Source organism: Osmerus mordax, chromosome 11 (genome assembly GCF_038355195.1).
Source record: "Osmerus mordax isolate fOsmMor3 chromosome 11, fOsmMor3.pri, whole genome shotgun sequence".
NCBI lineage: Eukaryota > Metazoa > Chordata > Actinopteri > Osmeriformes > Osmeridae > Osmerus > Osmerus mordax.
In genome coordinates this window covers 3444126-3472038 of record NC_090060.1, presented here as the reverse complement: position 1 = coordinate 3472038, position 27913 = coordinate 3444126, and the positions used below count along the sequence as shown (strand labels likewise).

Genomic DNA, 27913 nt, shown 5'->3' with positions numbered 1-27913 from the left:
CTAAATATCTCTATAAGAGCAAGGATCAAGTTTGACAGGAATAAACAGTTGCATATTTAAGAAGGCACAGTTATAGGAGTAGTCCATTCCAAAGGCATAAGGGCCTCAAGAAACAATGCCCTTGATGTTACAGGTTAGTACGTGGTCAAACTGGATTTGACCTAGCTGCCTGTGAAACTGTCCTTGTTTCTGAGTTCTCCAGCAATGTGTGCTTGGGCCTAAAGTAATACTCCTAATGCTAGGCAAGTGGCTCAGCATGTTGTTTGGCAGAGATGTTACTCCAGAGTTAGACAAATTGAGCTCCTGCAGGGAAACAAGCCCAATGAACACTGCTGGGCTCAGTGTCTTGAGATTGATGTTGCTGGACAAGTCCAAAACTTGGAGATTGTGCAGGCCACTAAAGCTGTTTGGTTTGATGTCTGAGAGCTCACTGAGGCCACTGAGAGACAAGTGTACAAGGTCCTTCAGCTCCACAAACGCCCCCTCCTCAATGCAGGAGATAGGATTTCCATCCAGGTTCAGGTCCCGTAATGGAATTCCAACCAACTTGGGGACGCTCCTCAGCCGGTTCTCCGCTAGTGTCATGCTCTGGACATGCAGCGCACCCCCATGTGGGCCCCTGGAGACCGAGCTCAGCCAGTTGTGGGACAAATCCACACTCATTGGCTCGCCGTGACCCCTGGTGATGAACACATCCAGGTCAAAGTCCCGGAAACGGTTGTGGCTAAGGTCCACTTCCACTAGAGGCAGGCCAGAGAAGCAGCCCTGAGCCAGGCTGTCCAGAGAGTTGTGGCTCAGGTCCAGGGTCTGGAGATAGCGCAGCCGGGACAAGGCCTTGGAGCTGACCTGGCTGATGAGATTGCTACTGAGGTCCAGGCTGACCAGCGTAGTGTAGCCGGGGCCAGAAAGCATGGTGTCAGACAACAGGCCTATGGAGTTGGAGGAGAGGTCTAGATGTGCTGTGTCCAGGGGGATGGGGATGGGGATGTTGGAGGGTCCCACTCCCCTGCAGTCCACCCTGGTCAGGCTGAAGCTGTCGAACAGACCAAAGCTCTCTACTTCACAGTGGCAGCTGGGGTGGCAATTCTTTACTTCACCTGCATGAACCCAGGCAAGCAGGGACATGCTAACCCACAGAAGAAGAGTCATCCTCGTCTGGAAGGGGACATAAAAAGGATTAACAGGTGAATCATCGGTTTCAGTTATAAGAATACAAAGTCAAAAAACATATTTAAAAAAATGCATGAAATACATAATGGCTTCCTTTAAATTAAAAAGTACAGCTGATAGGAGATATCAGAGATGCTAAATAAACGTGTCAGGAGATGTACTAGATGTACTCCAGTGTCTGTCCATTTACTGAGATAAAAATACTGTACAAAACATATTGAATTGCATTCCTTTAGAAATATAAGTTACAGAGTTATGAATAAATATGGTCAGTAAGCTAAATACAGCCAGTGCATAAACAAAGCGCAGCGCTTAGATCTAAGATTTATTTTTGTGTTTTGTGGTATTGGTTAAAACTCAAATTCAATCAACTCACAGATTATGGTATCTATTGAAACAGTTTCTCTACTTGTTTCTTACATGCTCTGTATGAACATACCCCAGTACAGCTTTAATTGAACAGTTTGAATTTAGGCTGGAATATTAAACGTGGCTTTGAACGTTATTAAAAGAGTTTTCCATCCAAAAATCCATCTTGCATTTTGAGCCAAACAAACTTCTCTCTAATTGGGTTCCCAATGGGTTTGGCCTCATTGTGCTCACAAAAGTCCATATTAACGTTTTTAGTCATAGTTTATTACACAAAACATTTTCATGGTTGTAAAAACACGAGAGGCACATTATCACTCAAGGTTCTCAACATAACTGTCTAGCTGGTGGAAAATGGGTACAAAGAGATGAAGTATATGAGCACATTGGAGCATAAAGACGCAAAGAGATAGCAGATGCTGTGGCTCAGTTTGTGTGTCTAACAAACCGACAGCTTTAAGGTAAAACAATCTCAAACAAACCACAGCTAAATCAGATCAATCTTTGCAAACTTTTGATTGAATTGCATAAAAAACAGTAGGTGCATGTATCAGCAACTTTGTGGCTTAGTTAAGTCACATCAAAAAGGAATGAAGTTCGTAAACATCCTGGCATTTCAAAACGCAAAAGAATTGTTGAAATACATAAATATCACCACTGCAGATGCTGTAAGTGCCACATACAGAAATGTTCTACACTCTGTACCTCAATGTCCAGTTGATGTCAATGGTTTCCTCTAATCTGAACTATTCCACCTGCTTTCAAAGAGCTTCTGAAACTGAACAGAATGCTGCTGGCGCTTCGAATACATTTGCTGCTTGAACGAGTCAAGGCTGTCTGCAGGTAAATGATCTGCCCCTAAACCTCTTACATCACTTGGCAGCCACATACTCATAATAGGTGGAGAGAACTCTCTCTCACACACACACACACACACACACACACACACAGACACACTATTGGACAAAGGTTAATAGTTGTATTTGTACTGGTGGAGGCAAATTGTGTTTTTTTCGTCCACCCAAGTATGACCAAGCACTTTTTTTTAAAGTAGGTTAGGGTTGTGTAGTCAATTTGCAGGTTTCTTATCCCATTAAGAAAAAGGTTATCAGAGATAATGGTCCATTAACATGAAAGGGTTACAGAGTGTTCTTTCATAAGTGAGGTTGCACAATCTACAAGGTATTCTGAAATACTTAAAGTTCATAGTAAGGCTTATTAGTGGTAAGCTGACCCTAAGCCTACTCAAAAAGGAGCTGTTAATTGTTCTCTTGTTTTCTGACTGTTATGATTGTTTTTTCTCTTTGTTCGCATAAGTTTCAGTAAAAAGACAGTGTACATATTTGTGTAGACCCATGACACAGATATGATATGGCATTTGATTTTTGCATTTGAAAACACGCAACTCTCAATTATTCCTCATAAACTTTATGGTTTAACATTACAGTTTGTGTATAAAAAAACCTACATTGTCTAGTCAGCTTGCATCTCTACAATAGACCCAACTGCACCAGGCTTCCAACAGGAAAATGCAAAAAGTAAATAAATAAAAAAGTTTCACAATACACATCTTCAAAACAAATATGCAAACATTCCTGTTTTGTGTCTCTACTTGAAAGTAAAACAACTTCAAGCAACTGTGCTGCTGTGTCGTCTGGCTTTAATTCAAAAGATATTGCACATACAGGTTGAGAAAACCAGAAAAGCAAACAATTACTGTGGCTGAGTATGATTCCAGTATGAAATTGTTTCTCTCAGAAATAAAAACGGACATTAATGAAAATGAGAGAGGAAGCAGACTAGTGTGGGTTTGTTTTAGTTTTTTTTGCCATTGGGTTTGTTGACTTAAAGCTTGAGTCACACCAACTGTGTTTTAACGATACAAGAAAATGCAGGTCTGCTTATTTTAGACGTAAACTTGAGACGAGTAAACACGCCATTCCCCTATTTAACAACTTTCCAAGATACTAAGCCCTCCTTCAGGTTATCAAAACTTCCTCTAATGCCTCCACACAAGTCCAAAATGAGGTCCATATCCTATTGTTTTTAATACAAACTGAACCGGCACCACCCTTTTCCTCCACATTACCTCATTTGCACTTTTAAAAACAATTACTTCATCTGCAGGGAATCATCTTCCCTCCAACATTCACAAGCCTGTATACGCTCATGCAGACCTTGAAGAAATGTTATTAGCAAACCCATGGGAGGGCTGTCTGTGTAAATACTGTAAGTGTTGGGACTACAAAGCAAGCGGTCGTTTGGTTTATCAGAGTGCCACACTGATGCTAGTGAGGCCTTCTTGTCGCTGCCATTTGGCTCAGCAACCCCATCTATCCATCTGCTTCATCACAAGGGGTTGGTGAACTTTTATCACCAGCTGTTTCTCTCATCCTTCGAGCCATAAATCTCAAATAACAGCATCTGGGTGTTCCGACTTCAAATCAGCTCATATTTAACCACTATAATTACTTGACAGCGATGACTATTTGGGGTGCAAATCTCTTCAGTGGACAATTGACAGAGAGCCTCTAACCATGCCCCACAAACACCATTTCTCTTTCTCTGTGGACACACTCAGTATATCCTTAGGCATGGACAGCCACCTTAAACTAGTAAATCACATCCAATAAAAGAGCAAACATGATCAAGTGTGATCATGCACTACAGATAAATGAGTCTATTCTTAAAGGATTTCAATGGCCTTTGCATCTTCATTTATTATGAACCTCAGCAATATTCTATTCCACCTGTTGTTTGGGTCCACTTTCCCAACTCAATCCCCAAGTTCAAGTCTTGCAAACAGTTCAATTTAGAGGATAGACAAAATGCTAATCCTTTAAAGACAAATCACTACATGGCATTAAGAAAAGTCAGATTTAATGTGTGCTTAAAGCAGTAGTGCTTAACCCTTGTGTTATCTTCAGGGCATTCTGACCAATCAGTCATTGTGACCCACCGTCGTATTGCGACAACTTTACCGCATACAAAAACAAAGTGAAGCATTTTCTTTTAACCGTCAGGCTGTCTCAGACCCCCCACATTGTGAAGGTTAAAAGAAAATTATTTTTAATTGTTTTTGTATTGGGTCAAATTGGGTAAACACAACGATGGTTCACTGTGAACCTTTGGGTCATGTGACAGGCAGCACAAGGGTTAACAGTATTAGACCAGGACAACTAGTCGTCTGATGGACAAACTACGTCTTTAAGCAGATTAAAATTACACTTGAACCCCCCCCCACACACACACACACACACAAAACAACAACAACTGTGATGTGTTTAAACTTGTAGTTAAGGTAGCAGGTCACAGTACAGTTTCCCATCCAAGTAAAAACTACCCCTAAAGATGCTTCTAAAGTGAATGGCATGCTACAAATTAATGATTAACATCATGTTTTTTTAAAGAGAAGCCTACTACTTGTGCAATAGTCAGTCATCGTTTGGTCTGACCTCTAAGGATACTGTATCAGTGGCTGAAAACTATGGTTCATTAAAATAGTTTAAAGTGGTAATACTGCGCAATAGGAGCCAGAGAAACTGCTCTGGGTAAGCAGGCCTAGAGGCGGGCGATATGACTTTGGGTACTGCCGCTGCAGATCAAATTTCCTGCAGCCGTGGCAGAGCATGCAGGGCCCTTGTCGCGAAGAAATGTACCTATCACACCCATCCAAAGACAGTATTGTCGAGCCTTCTCAGAAAAAAACTCAGAAAAGGTGCCTCGGCTGAAATTGTATCACTTCGATCACGCCCCCGCCCATTTCCTCAGTCAATGACCATGTGTCAATTTCTCCACGCATCACTCACTCACATGTAAACGGCAGAAGTTAAGACAAAAATCTGCTTAAGAGGTGTTGTTAACATACTATTTTCTAGAATAATTCGTGGCATGTGCTTAATGCATACATAAAACCAACAAGGCGGTTTTCAAACTAGCCACGGTTATCTGAAATCTGATCTCTCTCTGAAATTGTCGAAAACCATTCTATCCGCATATAGCTGAATACATTTGAGTAACTGCTAAATTGAAAAGTCCTCGCTTTGGTTAACTTACCTTGACCATGAAATAAGAATGTGGAGTTGAAGTGCCAACCGGACAGTCGCTTTAGGCTATTTTACATACATTTTACATAATCGGCTCCTCATCCAATTTTGTAAATCCGTCGGCATGTTCCAGTGTAGCGAAGTATGTTTGACTCCTTGCAGTCTGTGGATCATTGTCTGGTGCGTACCATAACGCTGACTAAAGGAGGAGAGATTTGCACAGTCCTTCGCACCCATATCTCATAAAGTCTTTCTGGGTTTCCGCCGCAACCAACTCCTCTTAGCACAATGCGCACTCTAGCGGCACCCTCGAAGGTACAGATGGCAGAATTATAAGGAACGAAAAACGTTATGCAATAATGAGGCCGTCTTATGTCTCAGATAGGCTCAGAACGTGAAAAGGAAAGTAAAAGTTAAGTGTGCAACTGTTATGTAATACAAAAGAGAGCTTTTGATACAACCTAAACCAAAACAGATAGCCTACTGTCCATTAAACTTTGATCAAAGTAGAATAAGTGACTATGTAATGTGTTATATTAGTGCCATAGTTTGAATTCCATCTTTAAATGTCCAACTTTTTCTACGTTGGTTTCCATTTAGTGCCTATAAATCGGAAAAGGATCCATGGCCATTCAAAGTGGCGAGTTGTCGAGTTCAGCGTGTAGGCTACATCAACAGATACTGTATATAGGAACAAAGCTTAGAGAGGGGGAGAGCCACAGGGGGCATATGTTAAACAGCATGTGCTGCAGGACAATATGGTGCCTAGCCTCTGTCTCCGATCTGGAGCTGCTGCACCGCTGCTGCGTGAGAGCATTGTTTTCACTGTGATAACCTACGGTTTCTTTCAAACGTATGGAACGAGAGTGTGTGTGTGTGTGTGTGTGTGTGTGTGTGTGTGTGTGTGTGTGTGTGTGTGTGTGTGTGTGTGTGTGTGTGTGTGAGAGAGAGAGAGAGAGAGAGAGAGAGAGAGAGAGAGAGAGAGAGAGAGAGAGAGAGAGAGAGAGAGAGAACATGGTGTGAATGTGTTTGTGTGCGGACTTTATTGTGCAGTAAATAAAGGAGGTAGGTTATAATCTGCATATTTTGAGAAAGTAAACATTAAAAGTAAACTAGGAACCAACAGTTGTCCTCAGGGAACACACCCTGTGAGTCAACCCAGGAGACATGCATTTGCTGGGGGAAAAAAACAGTTTTTTCTATTCAATCGTGAAATACTGTGAAGAAAGAAATTGTTTTTTTTGTGCAGACAGGTACACAAATAAATGAATACAAATTCATTGTACCAGTATTAGAAATCCTTTAAACAATCATGCAATTTATTGCATCTTAATTATGTATTCCTCCCTTATACAGATGTTTTCTTGAGGATCATTTGGGGACACTGAACACCCATTCAGCCAAGACTGGCATGGTTCCAAACCGACAACATCTACAATAAATATTTTATGGTGTTGCCGACTGTACATGTGTGGGCTGAGAATTGCTTTCAAATTTCTTTGTGTCCCTGCTTTAATACAGGCATTGTTTAGGATTGTTATTTTGAGTTCATTCCTATTTGCCTTTCAAGTGGCAAGCTGCAAAGCATTTAACAATTTCACGATATGCCATGTGATTTATGTACACTGCAATAAACATCTGTTGAAGCTCACTCTGTTTTGTTGTGAAAGAGAAGCAAGGAAGGAAGCTGACTAAGAATAATCCATCAGATACAATGGGGAACTAGAACTTCAGAACATGGGAGTCAATGTTCTATTATAGTTGACATGAATCAATGTTCGATATGTCATGTCTTCTCCACAAGATGGCGCCAGAACTAAGCACATCAAAATAGAAAAGGCAATTCACATGTCTCCAATAAAGGAAGAAAAGAAAATTATAAAAATATTATATTATTACAATACTGCTATAGGTTGCTCCACACATTTATTTCAGTTGGATATTGCATGTGCATATAATAGCATTTATAATAGTAATAGAATTTTCTCAGATGCAGATACAAGATAGAAAATGACCTGCTTGCACATTGACAGGTTTTCTTCAGTGTAATATTGTGTTCCTCATGAGTGTTTCCAGAGTGGTAGACTGTGTTCAGCTGCATCACAGTGTCCATTTCTGCTGAGCGGGCAATTTTCTCCCCTATACCGGGCTGCAGGACAGAGGTGTTACATTTAAGAGGCTCATCGGCTTATATGGATATGGGTCAGCAAAGGTGGAATCACTTACCTCGTCCTCCTGTACCACCTGCACCACACACCACACTCACCTGGAGCATACCTCTCCCTCGCTCTCTCTCTCTTTCCGTCTCCCTCTATCTCTCTCTCTCTTTCCCTCTCCCTCTTTCTCTCTCTATCTATCTCTCTCTGTCTGTCTCTCAAGCCTTTCTCATTCTCTCTCTCTTTATCTCTGTCTGTCAGTCCCTCTAACTGCCTCTCTCTCTTTCTCTCTCTCTCTCTGTCTGTCTCTCAAGCCTTTCTCATTCTCTCTGTAGCACCTGTTATTCATTCTGTGCATTTATAGTTTATGGTCATTAACCTTACGTAAGTATAGGCTTACTGTTATACTGAACAGTCACGGGTCTAACAATCGAATATAGTATTTATCTCATTGCCTTATTTGCCAACCGTGGTTCAGCCCAAATGATTAGGTCACAAAGTGTTCTGTACAAACCAGCTGTTTGTCTTTCTGTCACTTTGAATCCCTAACAGAGGGAGTCTCAGTAGAGATGTAAGGACTGACGCAGGCACAATGCTGGATAGCTCTGGGGACGCCTGCGGGGGAGAACTCTTCGTTATCTCTAATTACTCCCTCTCCACTTCGGTGCAAATTCAATTGAACTGGGCCTATGTTGTCTCACCAACACATTAGGCCAATTATGGCGCTTAAGTTGTGTCCACGCAACAAGTTGTCTCCATAACAAAAAGCCTAATCTGACTTTAGCTAACTTTGTGTTGCCTGCAATTTGTTGAGGCCACAATAGAAGATTAATTGCAGCTTTTAAGGCGGTATATAATGCATTTTATACTCGTTGAAATATCATGTATGTGTGTGGAGTGTTTTACCAAAATATGGAGACAAAGTCATACAGATATCTTGCTTGACAAAGCTTTATGAGTCCCTCCAACCCTTTCACAATCCTCTTATATCATGCCTTACCGAATATGGATTAGGGCCGGGTGTAACGCCTACGTTTTACCCACGGGTCACTTTGAAGGGACTTTGATTGAATGGGCGTAGGTGATCCTGACCTGGCATAATAGATATTGTCTTTGAATTTTGTCGAATTATTTATTAATTCAGAAGAAGTCCGACAGCTTTATGGGAAATGTTGCTGCCTTTTTTAATTAGTGAAACTCTTTATTTAATCCGTTGAGGATCAGGGAAATGATTTGCTCCATCCAAGATAATGAGAAGACGACGGTACATAATGCTAAACAGTTTTAGTAATGCTGGACTGCTTTAATAAAATTAAGGAAACTTTTTAAATTTGAGACATGTTAGACATGTTACCTGCGTTTGTAATGTACGTGCGTGGTGTGACTTTGTAAACCCCTCAAGAGGTGCGAACAGCAGGGTCTAAGTAGCTCCCCAGGGTGCTGAAACGGTTTCCCTTCGAGACAGACAGATCGGAGATCCAGCCTCGCCCTTTACACAACAGGAATATGTTGTGTCTTTTCATCGGCTGTGAAATTTCACAAGAACTCACAGTGAGACTATAAAGATGACAGGAAGGATTAGGTGATCAAGAACTACTGGAAATACATGAGGTTTTGCCTCATCGGACCACTTACCTGTCCTGCAGGCCCTGAAACGCTATGGTAAGTTACGATTGGTTCTTATTCACCCATTGATGAGTAGCCTACTTCTTTGATTGCAAAAAGTTTGTTATCAAACAATCTCAAACCATTAAATGTCACTTTTTTGCAGGCTTACTTTGCAGGCATCTTCAGATTGTTTGATGATGCTTTCATGTAACCTCAAAATTCCCCAATAAGGATATTTTGGAAAAACAATGCAACATATTCCTCTACATTTTGGAGGTGCGCTGTGGGAGTTATCCAGCTATCCCTGTGGTCCGATATACAAAAGCAGGCACAGCCTAGCGACTCTGCCGTTTTATAATTTCCTACTATGGGTCCTACTCGGGGTTTTGACATTCCCATGCTGTGTCCAGTGCTTGATATTCAAAGTAGGAGTCCTCGGGCCTTGGAACTGCGACCCCGTCTTTTCCAAGGCCTTGCCTGCTGTTGCTGCCAAACTTGCAGTGGGCAGGATAAACGAGGACTTCAGCTTAGATTTGGGCTGCAAATTGGACTTTGTGATCCTGCAAGAGCCATGCGAAACTTCAAAAGCATTGACAACATTTGTTTACTATGAGAAAACGGTCGATGCGTTCGTGGGACCCACAAACCCCGGCTACTGTGACGCAGCATCGCTTTTGTGCAAAAACTGGGATAAAGGATTATTTTCTTGGGCTTGTATTAACTATGAGTTGGACCGGATGAAGGGCTACCCTACATTTGCAAGGACTTTACCTTCTCCCACCCGTGTGCTGTTCACCGTGTTAAAGTATTTCAGATGGGCTAACATTGGCATTGTCTCGTCCAATGAGGATATATGGATGGACACAGCTAGTAAAGTTGCCAACGCTCTTAGGAATCGAGGACTACCTGTTGGCATAGTGACTTCAATGGGAATAAATGAAACGGAAATTGAGAACACACTGGGGAGTATTCAGGCGGCAGGGGACATCAAAGGTAAGATAGACGTCATCAACTCATGAATTTACAGTTTGTTAACAATATAGACTGCATTGTTTAGTCAAAACTACCATAATACAGATTTACCAATTCTAGAAATGATAGGTTTTTAGACACAATAACCATGTGACAAAGTAGGCTTGTAGTCAAACCTTCAGACACTAGCTGCGCAGCTCTCATCCCAATTACGCACATCAGGTAATACCCTGCTACCTGATTACGTCCACAGAAGCCATTTTGTTCCAGAACACTCTCTGCCCCATGGCTGAAGTGAATTAAAGGGCTTGTTTATGTGTTCTGTATAGGTACTGCTAATCAGTCCACAAATTGTGTCAGAGGTCTTAAGGGGTCCCAAAGGTGGATTAGAAGTAGAAGCTGGGTAACACAAAGATCATGGGAACCCGAAGTTAGAATCTTTTATTGGGGGTTCCCTAATTATTTTGGAATTAGGAAACCCTCCCCCATGTCCACCTTAAGATCAATACTACTTCAAAAGCTACTTACTGGACTGAACTGGTCTTCCAGGTGTTCACTGTCTCCTTCCTTTTGTTCCAGTCATCATCATGTGCATGCACTCTGCTCTGAATGGTGGCGAACAGCAGGTTAACTTCTTGTTGAAGGCCAACGAAATGGGACTGACCGGGGGTCGCTACGTATTTGTGCCCTACGATACTCTTCTCTACAGCCTCCCCTACAACAACATCTCCTACTTTCCACTCGTAAACAACAGCAAACTGCAGGAGGCCTACGATGCTGTCCTTACCATCACCGTGGCATCAGACACTATGTCCTTCAACGAGGCATTCAACATGGCCAAGAGAACTGAGGAACTCACAATTTATGTTGAGCCTGAGCAGGTGAGGGCGTCCACGTTGTGTTGTTGGTGCTGTACATCAGTGGTTCTCAATCCTGGTCCTCGGGACCCCCTGCCCTGCATGTTGTTTCCCTGATCCAACACACGGGATTGAGAACCACTGCTGTACATGACTGTTATGTCCAGTTGTATTGGATGTAAGGGCATTACTGTATGACTGCCCAACCGGATGTTACATACCTGTTTAATTGGGTGTGCTTTGCCTTCGGCAAGGGCACAACCTTTGTTCTCTCACATATATATTTTTATTATTATTTTTATTTTTATTTTTTTTCCCCCCTAAAACTCAGTCAATATTTGGCCTACATAGACAACGTAGGTGTCAAAAGTTTCGTCTTGGTAGCGATTGAGTTGCTTCTATTGGAATTTACGTTCCGTTGCATGGTTTAAGCTTCAGTTAAGTTTTTGTGGCGAAAAGTGAAGCTAACTGTGGCTAATTTGCTAACCACAGTCACTGACGTTACTAACGTCACTGCGTCACTAACGTCACGGAAACACGCGTGACTACCTTTGCCAGAACATTCGTTTAGCATCTGTTAACTTGGGGGATAGCTAGGCTAACTATAGCTTTACTGCAAGGCAGCTGCAGAAACGCCACAAGAAAAGAGGCCAGGGTGATAACTATTTACTCATTTTACTTTGTGATATGACACACAATTGTGATGTGTAATGTACAATATAAGCTGATATTATTAAGGAAGTACATCTACTTTCGGAAACAGTAGTCTACTATTTCACTGAAGTATTAGCATCATGACATTAGCCTGTGTTTCCCGGTCAACACATACTACAGTGGTCTATGATGTAGCGTTATCTGTTTTCAATCCTTAAAATAAACATTCCTCACATATACATTTTCGTTGTAGGATTTATTCTGACATTAGAAAACGATTTGTTGGTGAAATTACCATTACCTGTGGTTTCAAACCAGTGTAGCTCACTGCAACGCTGTAGCTTACGCGAGACACACTACAAAAACATCTAGCTACAGTACACAGCTGTTTAGGAAGTCAAACGGCGACAGAAAATCTTCGGCACTCCCCTTACTTAAATCAAAAGTCTATCTAACTACTAACCTGAACTTCATTGCCACAGCCTAAACGTTGTCAATCTGTACTGTAGTAGTAGAATTTGCCGGGGCAGCTTCTCCACACAGGGCTATATCGCATTTTGCGTTGTTACTGACAATGATCGCTACCAGTGAGCTTTTTATGAATGAGCGATTTTCCACTAAATAAATGTCAAGCTTATTTACGTTTTTGGGGGCATATTTTCAGTTAGCAGATGGTACTGTTTGAATCGCGATTCTATCTTCTGCCGGTAAAGTCGTAGAATAATCTTCAAAGGGGGTTCTTTATTAATGAATGAATGCAATATGAGTAGGCTAAATGCCAGAAAATATCATGAGAAGGGACAACTTAAAAGGACGTTTAAGTCATAGAGATTAGGTCAATTTTTACACCGGTCTGCCAAATGTATTCGTTTTGATTCAGCCTGTCAGCTGCCTCTTGCAGGGGAAATGAGAAGACATCACATTTCATTCGACACTTCACTCGTATTTTGAGTTGTAAATGAGCAGCAAAAAAAAAGATGCTTTTAAATCTATGTAATCTTTATAAATAATAAGTAGGCCCGATGCATTTTTATATAAAATATACAGACCCCTGTGCAACCGACGCAAGCAAGCACACCCTACAATTTCCCCAGAAATTGTATCCTCTCTAGTTATTATTTATTTTCGCCCCCCTAAGGATCAGTCAATATTTGGACTACATACACAACGGCGGTGTCAAAAGGTTCGTCTTGGTAGCGATTGCGTTGGTTGTATTTTTATTTACGTTTCGTTGCATGGTTTAAGTAGAAATTGCGTTTTTGTGGTGAAAAGTGAAGCTAACGGTGGCTAATTTGCTAGCCACAGTCACTGACGTTACTAACGTCACTACGTCACTAACGTCACGAAAACACGCGTGACTACCTGTAGCAGAACATTCGTTTCACATCTGTTAACTTGGGGGATAGCTAGGCTAACTATAGCTTTACTGCAAGGCAGCTGCAGGAACGCCACAAGCAAAGAGGCCAGGGTGATAACTATTTACTCATTTTACTTTGTGATGTGAAACACAATTATGAAATGTAATGTACAATATTAGCTGATATTATTAAGGAAGTAGGCCCACATCTACTTTTGGAAACGGTAGTCTACTATTTCACTGAAGCATTAGCATCATGACATTAGCCTCTGTTGCCCGGGCAACACATACTACAGTGGTCTATGATGCATCTGTTTTCAATCTTTAAAATAAACATTCCTCACAAATACATTTTCGTTGTAGGATTTATTATGACATTACATTACAAGTAAACGATTTGTGGGTGAAATTATCATTACCTGTGGTTTCAAACCAGTGTTGCTCACTGCAATGCTGTAGCCTACGCGAGACACTACAAAAACATCTACACAGCTGTAGGAAGTCAAACGGCGACAGAACATGTTCGGCACTCCCCTTACTTAATCAAAAGTCTATCTAACTACTAACCTGAACTTCATTGCCACAGCCTAAACGTTGCCAATCTGTTCATGAAAATAATTAATTTCAGCCTAAACCGTACAACGGAACGTTAAATCCAATTCAACCAACGCAATCGCTACCAAGAATAACACAGCAGTAGTCTACTGTACCGTAGTAGTATAATTTACCGGGGCAGCTTCTCCACACAGGGCTATATCGCATTTTGCGTTGTTACTGACAATGATCGCTACCAGTGAGCTTTTTATGAATGAGCGATTTTCCACTAAATAAATGTCAAGCTTATTTACGTTTTGGGGGGCATATTTTCAGTTAGCAGATGGGACTGTCTGAATCGCGATTCCATCTTCTACTGCCGGGTAACGTCGTAGAATAATCTTCAAAGGGGGTTCTTTATTCATGAATTAATGCAATGAGTAGGCTACATGCCTGAAAATATCACGAGAAGGGAAAAACTTAAAATGACGTTTAAGTCATGGAGATTAGGTCCATTTTTACACCGGTCTGCCAAATTTATTCGTTTTGATTCAACGATGAGGCTGCCTCTTGCAGGGGAAATGAGAAGACATCTATTTCATTCTACACTTCACTCGTATTTTCAGTTGTAAATGAGCAGCAAACATTTTTTCCTTTAAATCTATTTAATCTTTATAAATAATAAGTATGCATTTTCATATAAAATATACAGAAATCAGTTGTAAAAATTTCATTCAAAAACGGACCCCTGTGCAACCGACGCAAGCAAGCACACCCTACAATTTCCCCAGAAATTGTACCCTCTCTAGTTGTAATTGTTATACACTAGGTTGTGTAGTGTGGTATATATATTGTACTGTAGGGTCACCATTAGATTTGAGAAGACATGAGACATTTTTATTTCTGTTAATGTAGTAATAATAATAATAACACTTTATTTATATAGCACATTTCATACAAGAATTTCAGTTCAAGGTGCTTTACATAAAATCAATAAAAACAATAATACAAGTAATAAAAGTAATAAAACCCTTCTGAGATCAAATAAGTAAAATGCTTTGGTTAGAATATAGGTTTTAAGCTGTCTTTTGAAAATGTCTAGTGTGTTTGCTTCCCTAATATTTATGTGTAAAGTGTTCTATAGTTTTGAGGCGTAGTTGACAAAGGCCGCATCACCAATCTTCTTATGACTGCTGCTGGTGACCTCTAACAGGCCTGCATCTGATGATCGCAGTGTTCTAGCTGGTGTGTAGTTAGTAAGAGAGTTAGCAATGTAGCTAGGTCCTTGTCCATTTAGAGCTTTGTATGTGAGTAGAAGGACCTTCTGTCAATTCTGAAGGTAACAGGAACCCAGTGTAAAGTAGCTAGGACAGGACTAATGTGTTCTCTCCTTTTAGTTTTGGTTAATAATCTAGCTGCAGAGCTTTGAATGAGCTGTAGTCTTTCAGTGGTCTTCTTGGGAAGACCAGCAAAAAGTGCGTAATAACATTGTAAAAACATATAGCACAAAATAAAGACATTTCTTGTTTTGACTTCTCCCATACAGTATAATGTATGTCTCAACATATTTAGATTGGCCTTTCTCTCTAACACAGGTCAACCCCCTGTTTGGGACCATATACAATGGTATTTACCTGCTGGCCAAAGCCATCCACAATGCCAGGAGAGCTGGCCAGTGGCTCTCAGGAACCAACCTAGCCTACTTCACCCGAAACATGACCTACAACGGCTTCAACCAGAAGATCATCATAGATACTGAGGGTGAAGGCCAGACCAACTACGTCATCCTGGACTCAAATGGGTGGGGCGGTAGGCTGTATCGCGCCTACCTGGTCGACCTAAGCACAGATATGGTCCGGTTCGCGGGCAAGTCCATTCACTTCCCAGGGGGTTCCCCTCCTGCCTCCGACTCCAGCTGTTGGTTCACCCCAGATGCCATCTGCAGTGGAGGTAGAAGACTTGAGGGGTTTTCAGTTCAGACTTCCTTAAATATGTCAACTGTAATTATTCGGGTTGTGTTATTATTAATGGGTATCTATCAGCTTATTTTAGCAGCTCATTTTTACAGCTCAGTGATGTGGTTGTCAAAATCCACTTTGATATAGTATACTCTCTCCAGTTTTCTGTTGTCTCTACTGTCATTCACCCAAACCATATTTGGTAAATGTCTTTCCCAACTCACAGGAGTGGATGTCACCTACGTCATAGTGGTGTTTGCAGTCATAGCTTTTCTGGCTGTTGGAGCACTTGGAGTGAGTCTGATCGTAAGGTAAATACTTTACAGTTACATGTCTATGTTGTGGTCTAAGAGATCTGGTTGGTTGGTCTCTTTGTGGTCTGGTCTGACATGCATTCCAAATGGCAGGAGGAGGATTGAGCAGATCCAGTTGGTCAAAGGACCCAATAGGATCCTTCTGACATTGGAGGATCTCACATTCATAAATCCCCAACTTAGCAAGAGGGTAGGTGTCCTAAATGTATAACCTGACCCATTGAAAATAAGATTTCCATGAAATGTTCATGACTGCATTACTAAATAATTTTTGTGATGCCTCTCAGAAAATAACCTTAGAAGATCTTAGCGAATCGAAGAGTGCTATGGACGAAAAGAGCACAAGGTCTATAGACCCCTCCCACTCCGTTAACAGCTTGCAAACAGAAACTCACGAGTCCACCAATGTGGCCATCTACGAAGTAGGCAAAACACTGCAGAGGAACATACAACACATTCTTATCCAATACATATCTTTATCTAATTACTGAATAATACTTAAGATTCAGTGTTGAATTGTATAAATAAAATATCTTTACTTCACATAGGGAGACTGGGTGTGGCTGAAGAAGTTTGAACAGGGTCATTTCAAAGAGGTCAAGCAAAGCACCACAAAGATCTTCACAAAGGTACAGAGAATAGCCACTATCACTCTGGGAGTAGCTACTAAAGGTTTGCTAGTTTGTGTTTTACCATGGAATATTTTAGGATCTGGTCCAACCATAGTGGGGTTCAGATGGATTTTCTTCAATAATGAAAACACATACATACCAAGAATATAGTCATACTGTACCAGGGATATTTCTTAAAGCCGGTTCTTTTTTTGTTTGTTTGATTTGAACAGATGAAGGACCTGCGGAATGAAAACGTAAACCTTTTCCTGGGCTTCTTCTCCGATGGTGATATTTTTGCCGTGGTGACGGAGCACTGTTCCCGAGGCAGTCTGCAGGACCTGCTGAAGAACGATGATGTCAAGCTCGACTGGATGTTCAAGTCCTCTCTGTTGCTGGACCTGATCAAGGTAGGCTGGGGGGTCAGGTCAGGATCAGGTTGAATGGAAATCAGTTTTGGTGCATGTCATGTTTTACACTGTTTACTCAATAAATCAATTGTTTGATTTGGTTGATCTCTTAGGGTATGAAGTACCTTCATCACAGAGAATTCCCTCATGGTCGACTGAAGTCTCGTAACTGCGTAGTAGATGGGCGTTTTGTCCTGAAGATCACGGACTATGGCTTCAACGAGCTGCTAGAATCCCAGAAAGCCCCCAAAACTGTATCCCCACCTGAAGGTAATGTCTTTGGCAAAGCATACTACCAAGTCACATTTATTGAGCTTTTACATATGCTCAGTGATTTCAGTATGTGTGCCAAAACAAATATATACCCTTTCAATCTTAAGAATGGCTCAAAAGTATTCTAGTTCAATGTGTTGGGTCCTAACTTATAATGTGATCCTTTAATAACAATAATGTTTTTTGCCTCCAAGAGATGTTTTGGACAGCTCCAGAGTTCCTCCGGGACCCAGAGAACGCTAGAAAGGGGACTTATAAAGGAGACGTCTACAGCTTCGCCATCATACTCCAGGAAGTAGTGGTGAGAGGATCCCCGTACTGCATGCTGGGATTGACTCCTGAGGGTATGTATTGACAACTGTGTATGAGTCAAACCAAACCAATAACATTTTAGATAGAAAGAAAAAAACAGTTTCTTCAAATGCTTTACCTCCATTTGATCAAAAGAATGCAACTACTAAATTTGTTTCCATGGCTAAAGATAATGTATTTTTGGGGGGGGTGGAATAGGGGGAAAACGCATGAATGCCGTTCCTCAAAACACAACTTGTTGAAAAATACAGCCGTGCTTTTGAAGTGCCCTCAGAATTTTGTCCCAGTGAACCTTTCTCCTTCTTTGTTGTCCCCTCCCTCCATCAGAGATCATTAGGAAGGTGAAAAAGCCCCCTCCCATGTGCAGGCCCACAGTGGCCCCCGACCAGGCCCCGCTGGAGTGCATCCAGCTGATGAAACAGTGCTGGGGGGAGCAGCCTGACCGCAGACCAGCCTTCGACGAGATCTTTGACCAGGTCAGCCACTGCATCTGCGTACAAGCAAATACATTGGATATATATTGCATACTGTATATGAAATTATCCAACTTTAAATATGTTGTATGCAATTCCAATTTATGCCAAAATGTTCCAGTGCTATTTTGTGCATTTAGAATAATCTGACTGAATGAAAAACGTTCTCAGTAAGTGTATAGGCTATGCTCAGCCTCCTTGATGCTCGGGTTATCTGTGAGGAAAAATATTTTTTTTGCCATGGGCTGTAGTCAGTGGAAACGATGGAACTTCTCATTTCTTTCTCAGAACTCCTTCCATCTAGTTGGAAACACGTAGGAATTCAAGTTCTGTCTTGACCCAACCACTGACTGACGTGTTCAGTATGAGAGCTGTGCTCTAGCACTGTGTTTGTTGTGGCTCCACAGTTCAAACTGATCAACAAGGGGAAGAAGACCAACATCATTGACTCTATGCTGCGCATGCTGGAGCAGTACTCCTCTAACCTGGAGGATCTGATCAGGGAGAGGACCGAGGAGCTTGAGGTGGAGAAGCAGAGGACTGAGAAGCTGCTGTCTGAGATGCTCCCTCCGTGAGTCACGTCTCAAATGCCCACACACACACCAACACACACCTACACATATACGCACGCACACACACCTACACACACACACACAAGCACTCACTCTCAAACACATGCACAAACACATACCCCGTGTGTGATATCACGGTCCTCAACGTGACGTCCGTGTGGCAGCTCTGTGGCAGAGGCGTTGAAGACAGGAGCCACGGTGGAGCCCGAGTACTTCGACCAGGTCACCATTTACTTCAGCGACATTGTGGGCTTCACCACCATCTCATCCCTCAGCGACCCCATCGAGGTGGTGGACCTGCTCAATGACCTCTACACGCTGTTCGACGCTGTGCTTAGCAACCATGATGTCTACAAGGTCAGTTAACGACTGGTTAGCTAGCTGAAGGTTAGCTCACCAGGGACGCTACACCTGCAGCTACAACGCAACGCGCCAGTCAGAGGTACTTTTTTCCACAGTTTGAAAGTGACCAGTTGAATGTTAGCTTGAAACAAGATACTGGCCATCGAGACGACACGAGAGATAATTTAATCAGTTACTGATCAATATTCTCTGGGCAATCAGTCTTCACAGACTAGCGTAGATGTCAGAATAGCACCTATGGCGCTGCAGTCAGTCGATCAACTGTATTGTTACATCTAGTTGTGCAGGAACACAGCAGTAGCAGGTGTACTGCAGAGGGATCTAATGTTGCCGTCTGACAGGTGGAGACCATTGGAGATGCCTACATGGTGGCATCAGGTCTGCCAAAGAGGAACGGCAACAAGCACGCAGCGGAGATAGCCAACATGTCCCTGAACATCCTCAGCTCTGTGGGCACCTTTCAGATGCGACACATGCCCAATGTACCCGTCAGGATACGCATAGGGATACACTCAGGTGAGGTTGGCATCGTGTTGGCATGAGAGTCATGTCGATAACTTCTGGAAGGCCTGGAAGTTGTTCATGGGCAGTGTTGAAAGTTACAGTAAGTTGGATGGTTACAGTGTTGTTGTGGCTTGTGTGTGTGTATACTGTGTGTCTGTGTGTGTGTGTTTGTCCATGCATGCATCCATTTGTGTGTGTGTGTGCAGGGTCGTGCGTTGCCGGGGTGGTTGGTCTCACCATGCCTCGCTATTGCCTTTTTGGAGACACAGTCAACACCGCCTCTCGAATGGAATCCACTGGGCTGCGTGAGTCTTCTATTTCTGCTGTTTTGTGCGGCACCATGCTGTATTATTTTGTGTTCTACTGCACTATGCTGTAGCTGTGAGAGTTATTTTCCTCCCCCTCAGCTTATAGAATCCATGTGAACATGACCACTGTGAAGATCCTTCACTCCCTGAATGAGGGATACAAGATAGATGTCAGGGGCAAGACAGAACTGAAGGTAAGGACCTCAGATTTTCCTCTTATTTATGATACTTCATAGATGTATTTACTTCAGTCATTTGAGAGATGGAAATTGTAAAAGAGTAATTCACATGAAATTCACAACCGGATATATGAACCTTTTTTTTTCAGGGTAAAGGCATAGAGGAGACGTACTGGCTAGTTGGGAAATCAAACTTCACGAAGCCTTTGCCAAAGCCTCCAGAAATCAAACCAGGGTATGTGACTTATTCTCAAGATTGTTAGGGTCTAACGTGATTAACCTTCATTCCCTTTCGGAATTGTTGCTCAATTTTGTGAACTGGTAAAGTGTTTTGACCATTTCTTTCCTGCTGGAGAGAAAACTGTGTTGAAACGAAAGCATGGGAGAATCACTATCCAGTGAGCGATGCTTGCTTGACAGTAGTGTCCTGTGTATGTCTGCTATAGGGAAGACAATCATGGACTGAACCCAGACGACATAGCCGAGTACAAGAGAAAGAAAGCAGAGAAAAAAAGCATGGTGCTCTCATGATTAAGGAGGTAGCCACCCGTGTGACATATGTGGTGTTGTGATGGAAAGCTTGTCACCATGTGGTTGTTTCTTTGGCTTGATGTTGGTTTGTGGCTTTGTGTACGTGAATCTGAGGGAACTTCGGAGTCTTCTCTATCCTTGTCCTGCACCCCTTGCCTGCCACAGTCTCTTCTATCCATAAACTGGGTCCTCTATAAACGTTTGAAAAAAATATATACATTTCCTTTCTTGGTTGCTGTTTGTTTTGCTTTGTCTTCTCAACCCTCTTTGGTATTCTTGTTTGACATATACTTTGTTTTCTTCGAATTTTCTGTTTGTTGTTGTCTTCTTCTTCTCACTGTAACGTGGCGTTTAATATTGATACTTCTCTTTTTTTAAGGGACAACTGGCAAGCGATGGTGACAGAAGAGATCAAGTCCATATTTCGAAAGGCCAACAGGGAAGTGGACAAGCCTAAAATCTGAGTGGAAGAACAACAGAGTCTGAGAGTGAAAGATAGATAGAGAAGAGAGGGAGTCAAATTCAAAAGAAGAAGAGGACACATCCTTAGGCAGAAGGAGGGATGAGGGCCGACTGACAGGAAGGAAGAACAGAGGGCATGGGCCAGGCTGCTCACCTCAGCTTACATGGGACTCCTTTAATAGGATTGCCTGTTCTCTGGCTAATCTGCTTGTGTCCAGCGTAGCAGAAAGGGAGAGTACTAATGAAATGAAAGTTGCTGTATTACTGGTGCGCAACGGGGGAACGTGTATATCTCCTTAAAAGTGAATGCTCTTACTCCTCTCTGCCATCATTGGCCACTAAGTGGCCTCGCAACGGGACCCCCCCCCCCCCCCCCCTGTTCAATTGGACGATCGACTATTCACCTCCTGTACCATAGCTTTAATGCCAAACAGTCCCTGTTTGGAACTGTTTTAAATGTTATCAGTCTTTTAGAATTTGTCAAGAGGACTGTGGGGTCTGCACACATGCAAGGCTTCGGATAGAATGTCAGAATGCTAGTCATGGCTAGATGTGGTTAAAATATATAAGGGTAAATAGATTTATGTAAGGGTAGCACTTCAAAATTTAGTATGACTTTGTCTGAATAACAAAATTGTTTAATAATACTCCTGAAAACACAAGGGTAAAGACGCAGTTTGTTTCCTCTGAACGGTGCGTTCCTACATGTATTGTTATTGTGTTAAAATGGCATGTATCATGATAGTTTGTTTAAATGTTTCTGTAAGCTGTGTGAATGCATTCTAAACCTTCATTTAAAAAAATGTATGACACATCATTCATTGACGCCAGGATCATGTTACTGTAAATATTGCGGATATAGTGAAGGACCTGTCAATGCCTACTTTGACTAATGGCAATGGCAGGTACACAGGAAGGGCAGCGTGTGACCCAGCATTGTTGCCCCTCCTTGTTGCTGCCTTCATTGACAAGAGCTCCACCTCTTGTCAGATTTGAGACATTGCTTGTGCAAGAGAACTGAATGTACTTCATCTGTCTTTGAAAGACTAGGCCTACCTTAATAATATGCTAGGATAGAGAATATAATCAGAGCAAGAAATAGATTTAAGAGCAAAACAATTCAAGCAATAATACTGCTCGGTACATATTTGTGGATAATTGGAGAAATAACTCTCATGTAAATTCAAGCACATTATTTGATGTTTGTATATATTTCATACAGATCTAGATAGACTGTAAGGACTTTACTGTACATACTGTAAAACATTGTCCAGATTCATTATATGTTGTTATTTGTCTTGGATGTTTATAAAAGACAAATGTAAATATGGCATATTTAATTAAATAAATCATGGATTTGTAATACTGTCCTTGTCCTTTGTGTACAACACAAATTACTGCAACTAAAAATAAGTAATTGTTTTGCTTGAATACCTGGAATACTAAAATACATTCCCATTTGATTACCCTACTCTGCCAGTGGAAGGCGCCAACCATCCCTTGTCTGTTCCCTCTATTTTTCCAGACTGTGTCAAAAGGTGTTGTGCTTCAACGTGTGTCTTTTGGAGTCAGTTAAGAATGATCCCTCAGCCCTTCCTCACCATGTGAAACCTGTGCTCCAGATTCCAACATCACAGTTAGTACACTATTTAAGTAGGATATCCAAGCATGAGTGAAAGTTTCTTAGGCATCCAAGCACTGGGTTGAACCAACTGCAAAGTTACACTTAGGGGATGTGACATGATCGGAGGGAGACAAAAGCCCTCGGTCAAATCGTCACATTCCAGTCCAGACGTGAAATACTTCCCCTCAAGTCGAATGGAAAGATTGTTGTCATGGGGCTCATTGATCTCCCCATGGTGTAGAATAAGCCTGAGAAAAAAGTAATCCTTGTACATCTAGGACACGGTTTTAATCCTGGTCTGTACAATGAATGATATCTTCGGTAAACTACAATACATCTGACAGCCAAATTACAAAGTTGTTTCTTTTTATTGAAAAAAGGGAAACATAATTTTGCTGAACAGATTTGCGGCAAATACAGGTACAAAAATAGGTAAACAGGTTTCACATAATTTTTGGCAAATTGAGCTACACAACTTTGTCAAACTTACAAACTTTCTTTAACATGCTTGACTGAACCAGAGAAACATTTCAGTGCACTTGAGATGCAAAAAAGTGGAAGCCTGAAAAAGAACACCAGAAATGTGCAGAAATGTTATTTTCTTCAAACATTTAAAGATTATGTATGCACACATGCAGTAGCCCAAAAACAAATCTAACAAACAAAAATAAAATGCATAACTGTTGAGACCATTCTTAGTATAAGCATGCTGTTTGTTTTGCCATACATACTGCAGATTCAGTGGTAATTTTCTTGAAAATGGGGTATTTGTTAGATCAAAAAAGCATTTCATTTAAACTTAAATACACCTTTTCCCTAACAGTAGACCATGATATTCAATTCCAAAATTACCTGTTGGAATGTTACTGTGCTACTGAGGTAATAGTCATTGTTACACTAACAATGGCCGCGTTTCCCAGATTCGTTATGAAGCTCTTAACGCTAACAGCTTCTTAACGAATCTGGGAAACGCGGCCAATGACAAAACACAAACTAGCCACTGCAAACAATTCCATTAATTAAAGCTCGTCCCGCATTTTGTCGCCTTTGGGCCGCACCAGTCTGCCAATGTAGAGAATGGAGTTAGTCTTGTTGTCCTTCACCAGGAAGATGAATGGGTGGTCGGCGTAAAACAGCTTAGGGTTCCTCAGCTTTTCAGAGGCAAAGATGTTGGTGTCAAAGGGGTTTCCCTCAATGTCCAGCTCAAGGGCAGACGCATGGAACACATTGGAGAGATAGAGGTCTTTCTTTCCAGAAATGTTGGACAAATCGGCTTTGGCCTTGTCCACAGCTTCCGTCAGACCAAGCTCACCAAGGTGTTTCTAGAAAGTAGAAGAATCTTTTCAAATGCATTGTAATGCCTACTGGTGACCGGGCTTAGAGAAAAGCTATTAGCACGGCACTACTGAAAGTCTTAGTGCCATTCCGTCTATCAGTGACAATGTTCAGTGTCATGTAAAAACCTACAGCTTTGATATGACTGGTATTTTACCTGGAGGTTGTGGCTGACTTCCACACTGACTTTGGGCAGGGAGACGGCCACAGCCCTCTCCTCCATCTTGCTCATCCAGGTCTCCACCTGCTGCTTGGTCAGTAGCTTCTCCAGCTTCTCCAGGGGCGCCAAATGGTAGGGCATGATGAACACCATGCTCGACTGCTTCTGGCCCAGGGGCATGTTCAGTATATACAGCTTGTTCACAGTGTCGTCATAGAATTTATACAAACCTGTAAAGAGCAAAAATGATCACCCGACGATTGTATAAGCTTGCATTTGGTTAGGTTTGATGAATTAGTGAAAATAGCTTTTCTGAAAGGCTGGGCAAAACGTACCTGTGCGGTGCATCATGGGAATGGAGACAGTGAAGGAGCGAGTCACCAGGAAGCCACGGTTGTCCACCATCTTGTGATAGAACTTCTCCTCCCAGTGAGCTGTAGATACAGAACAGTAGTGTGTTCACTTCCTGATCATACCAGACCTTCCATATCATTTCATACCTAGTAACTAATCACTTCTACTCTCAACACAAAACATGACAAGCTGTTGACAAATAAGGTCTCGCGAATACTGAACTCTACATACGCTTAAAGAACATAGCATTAACGATCGTGGCTCCATCTGCGTTCTCCACTTCCTGGGTGATCTCCGGTAGCTTGCCGTTCGTCGACTTTGCTGCCCACTCGTTGATGGAGTTCACCGCACTCCTCTTGTCCCGGAGGTTGATCTTTGAGTGGTCATAGTTGTAGTGCTTCTTGCTGTTCTTCACAAAGTCTTCAGCAAAGGACACCGAGCTGGGGCCGTAGAGGCGGTTGTTGATCTTCCAGGTTGTGTTGCGCACCTTGGCGTCGCTAACCTCGGTCAGCAGCTCCGACAGGCCCGAGTGAAGACTCTCATCGTTGATAGAGTCTGCGCTTAGGACAGTCTTGACCTGGGACGCGGTAGAGGCCTTGCCTCCGAGAGCCACCATGCCCAAGGAGGACGCCACCACCACTGGTGAGATGAGGATGTTCTCCACGTGTTTCTCCTTGGCCATGTTGTGGTAGAGGCTGAAGGCCAGGTCAGCGCTGTTGTCAGCCAGCTTGGTAGCATGGCTGCTCAGCTTCTTGTCTTCGCCAGTGGCCGCCAGGGCCAGCACGCTCAGAGCTATGAGATTCCTTACCCACATTCTTTCTGTCTCCAAGAGAAGCTATCAAAGCCTGAAAGAAGACAGGGTCATAAGAGTTTGACGTTAATGACGGTGGCTACTATGTATGCATTGGTATCACAACTTGGATGTGTTTGTTGACCAACGAGGAAAGCCACAACGATGTTTTAACTGCTAAATAGGTATGCATTTGATCTACATTGTCACTTTGAGGTCTGTCAGTTGATGATTGAACTGTTGCAGAAAAGTAAGGCAGGGTTGGTGGAGTAGTGGCAGCCATATTTGCTGCCACGTCGGCAGCAGCTGAAGTTCTCTTGTGCTGCTGACAGCCTCTCCACTCTGTGCTGACGGGGGCCAGTAATTTGATACCTCCCTCTGTTGCTGTCCACATGAAGTAGAAACATCTAGAACGATGTATTTGAGTATTTTCTCTAAACTTTGTGATTTTGAATTCCATCTGCCTGCCTTTGATAGCTAGATAGACTTCTGTGTTTACTAAAAATATAAATAATTATACTGAATTGAGGCACTATATTGAGGCATTCCGTTTTGTATTTTTTTTTATGTAATGCCATGCATACGCAACCATACTTGGAGCTAGCTAAGGCTAGTGAAGGATATTAAGCAACAGGCAGAATGAGCATCATCCTGCCAACGTGGACAAACTAGGCACACAAATATAGCGTCAGAATAAGCCTATCAACTAGAAGTTCAATTGGACCCCAGCTTGTTGTTACATGTTTGTAAGACTGCTTCTCTATCCCCTAAAAATGAACATCCACAAGATATTAGCTGAACACTGGCAGCTCTGCTCAGTCTTGTGGTATTTATAACTTTGCATCATTTTATATACATCGTATACCTTCAATTGTTTTCATACTGATGTCTGCGATTTTCATTCTGAAAGACAAGAGGTGCATAACGTAATCTCCATAGAGCAGGTAGTAAAACATAAAATCACTCATATGGAGAAACTATGCATTGGTTTTAGTTCTTAAAGTTAAATTAGCTTTATCTGCCCTTGCTGCAAGGACCATTGGAAAAGTTTCACATAAAATAATTTTTTGTTGAGTTTCACAGTTCATCAGCATCATGCAACTGTTGGTTAGAGGCCTTCACTGGTGGATTAGAGGCCTTCACTGGGGGAAAAAAAGGTTATCCAATAAGCTTTGCCACAGTGGACCAGAATTAACTTCCAGATAATAAAAGTAATTTGAGCTCCACCACCCATTCCCAAAGTTTTCAATGGAATGTGATTCAGTCAAAAGTCGATTGTGTTGGAATTAAGCCCAGCTATTTACAACAATTTTGTCCTTGATCAAATACTTTTCAAAACAACGGAATTCATGTTCTTTTTGGTTCTCTCGTGAATTTACTGTAACCATCAGTACAATAACGTAGTGACATGCATCAGCAGGCATCAATGTTATTATGAAAGACAGCTGTGATTGCACAACGTAAGTAACTCAGAAAACAGAGTACACTTCAAATCTCTGTTGTGTATTTATAATAACCGGTATGCACAATGTCAACAATGTATTACAAAAGTACTGCAGAATCTTTTTTGAAGTCATGATGCCTTGCAAAATGTTAAACAGCATGCACAATCAAAACCTATTCTGAGCCCTATTGCAAATGCAGTGTGCCACTAATGAATATACCTTTATTTGTGGAGAAAAAAACATGCTTTTTTCCCTCTCAATGTCCTTTACAAAACAAAGAATCATTATGCTTATATCCTTACCTTGCACAGATCAACTGGATTTCTCCACTTACGTTTGTTGTCTTGAGCACTAGTATAGCAGACTGCAACGCCCCTATATACCCTGGAAAAGAAACTTCTGGAATATGGGCCTGGACTATTTAAATGAGTTCCTTGTTTTTCTCTCAGGAAGTTAGACCTACCCTCACAGAAAAGGCAGCTGGAAATGGGGCAGACATCCCACTGCTGCTAGGTCCTAGTGCTCCTCTATGGTCTGACTCAACCTTATTCAAAACTTTCATCATATCCCATTTCACATGCTTAAGGATTTGTATCCAATTGTCATATTTATTGATTTTAATGTTTTCAATTTTATGATATGTTTAGAAAAGACCACTCTAGCTTGCTATTATATTTGATTTGAGCTAAATGTTTGCTAACTGTACACGTCTGGAAAATGCTACATTAGATTTAGGAATGATAATAGGTTATTGGCAGTCACAAAAGGGGAAGTGGAGGTTATGGAGTTTTTGAACTGTAGTTGAAGACTTGGTTCATGTTGCTGCTAGAACTCTTCATCCCCTCTTCCCCCTCCCCACACCCATACTGCCACGTCCTCTCTTGTCGGAGCAGCTGATTGTAGGGTAGATCAGGATGGGGGAGGAGGGGAGGTTAGCTACAGGGCCGAGCCTGGTGGTTCAGACTAGTTGTCAGTCCAACTCTGTTGTGAAAAGACCCTCCCAGGTTCCCACAACGCAACAGTGGCAGGGTTTGCATCATTTCATCTAATGCACTGTTGAAGGGGTCGAAACATAATACTTTGACACAAACGTTGAATTTTTTTCTTTTGGCACAATGCCGATTGTAAAGAGAAGCGTATGCAACCTCTTTTTACAGTAGCAATGGCTTTTTTTTTATTGTGCTCTCACAGTAGCCTTTGAAGTCAATTAAG

At 41.9% G+C, this 27913-nt stretch overlaps 3 protein-coding genes across 4 annotated transcripts; 1 reads left to right on the top strand and 2 right to left on the bottom strand.

Moving 5' to 3' along the window:
* On the bottom strand, positions 1 to 5779 carry tsku (tsukushi small leucine rich proteoglycan homolog (Xenopus laevis)). Its single transcript, XM_067246442.1, has 2 exons — positions 5596 to 5779; positions 1 to 1155 (listed from the first exon to the last, which is right to left on the bottom strand). Exons 1-2 carry the CDS (start codon positions 5602 to 5604, stop codon positions 106 to 108), a joined length of 1059 nt encoding a protein of 352 aa, XP_067102543.1. The 5' UTR covers positions 5605 to 5779; the 3' UTR covers positions 1 to 105.
* Positions 5780 to 9597: 3818 nt separating this feature from the next.
* gucy2f (guanylate cyclase 2F, retinal) lies at positions 9598 to 20995 on the top strand. The gene is made up of 18 exons (XM_067246177.1): positions 9598 to 10342; positions 10901 to 11202; positions 15319 to 15673; positions 15908 to 15992; positions 16089 to 16185; positions 16283 to 16417; positions 16544 to 16624; positions 16840 to 17016; positions 17130 to 17286; positions 17484 to 17633; positions 17929 to 18077; positions 18482 to 18645; positions 18811 to 19003; positions 19351 to 19525; positions 19720 to 19818; positions 19921 to 20015; positions 20150 to 20235; positions 20911 to 20995. The coding sequence occupies exons 1-18, from the start codon at positions 9598 to 9600 to the stop codon at positions 20993 to 20995; spliced, it is 3330 nt and encodes a 1109-aa protein (XP_067102278.1).
* A 1954-nt stretch (positions 20996 to 22949) lies between these two features.
* Positions 22950 to 27085, bottom strand: serpinh1b (serpin peptidase inhibitor, clade H (heat shock protein 47), member 1b). Of its 2 annotated transcripts, XM_067246734.1 has the most exons (7): positions 27004 to 27085; positions 26122 to 26159; positions 24698 to 25311; positions 24448 to 24546; positions 24110 to 24342; positions 23608 to 23939; positions 22950 to 23569 (listed from the first exon to the last, which is right to left on the bottom strand). In XM_067246734.1, the coding sequence occupies exons 3-6, from the start codon at positions 25278 to 25280 to the stop codon at positions 23637 to 23639; spliced, it is 1218 nt and encodes a 405-aa protein (XP_067102835.1). In that variant the 5' UTR covers positions 25281 to 25311; positions 26122 to 26159; positions 27004 to 27085; the 3' UTR covers positions 22950 to 23569; positions 23608 to 23636. The 2 variants fall into 2 exon arrangements, with proteins under 2 accessions (XP_067102835.1, XP_067102836.1); XM_067246735.1 differs by lacking the exon at positions 27004 to 27085 and having other exon boundaries at positions 26122 to 26996.
* Positions 27086 to 27913: the final 828 nt, after the last annotated feature.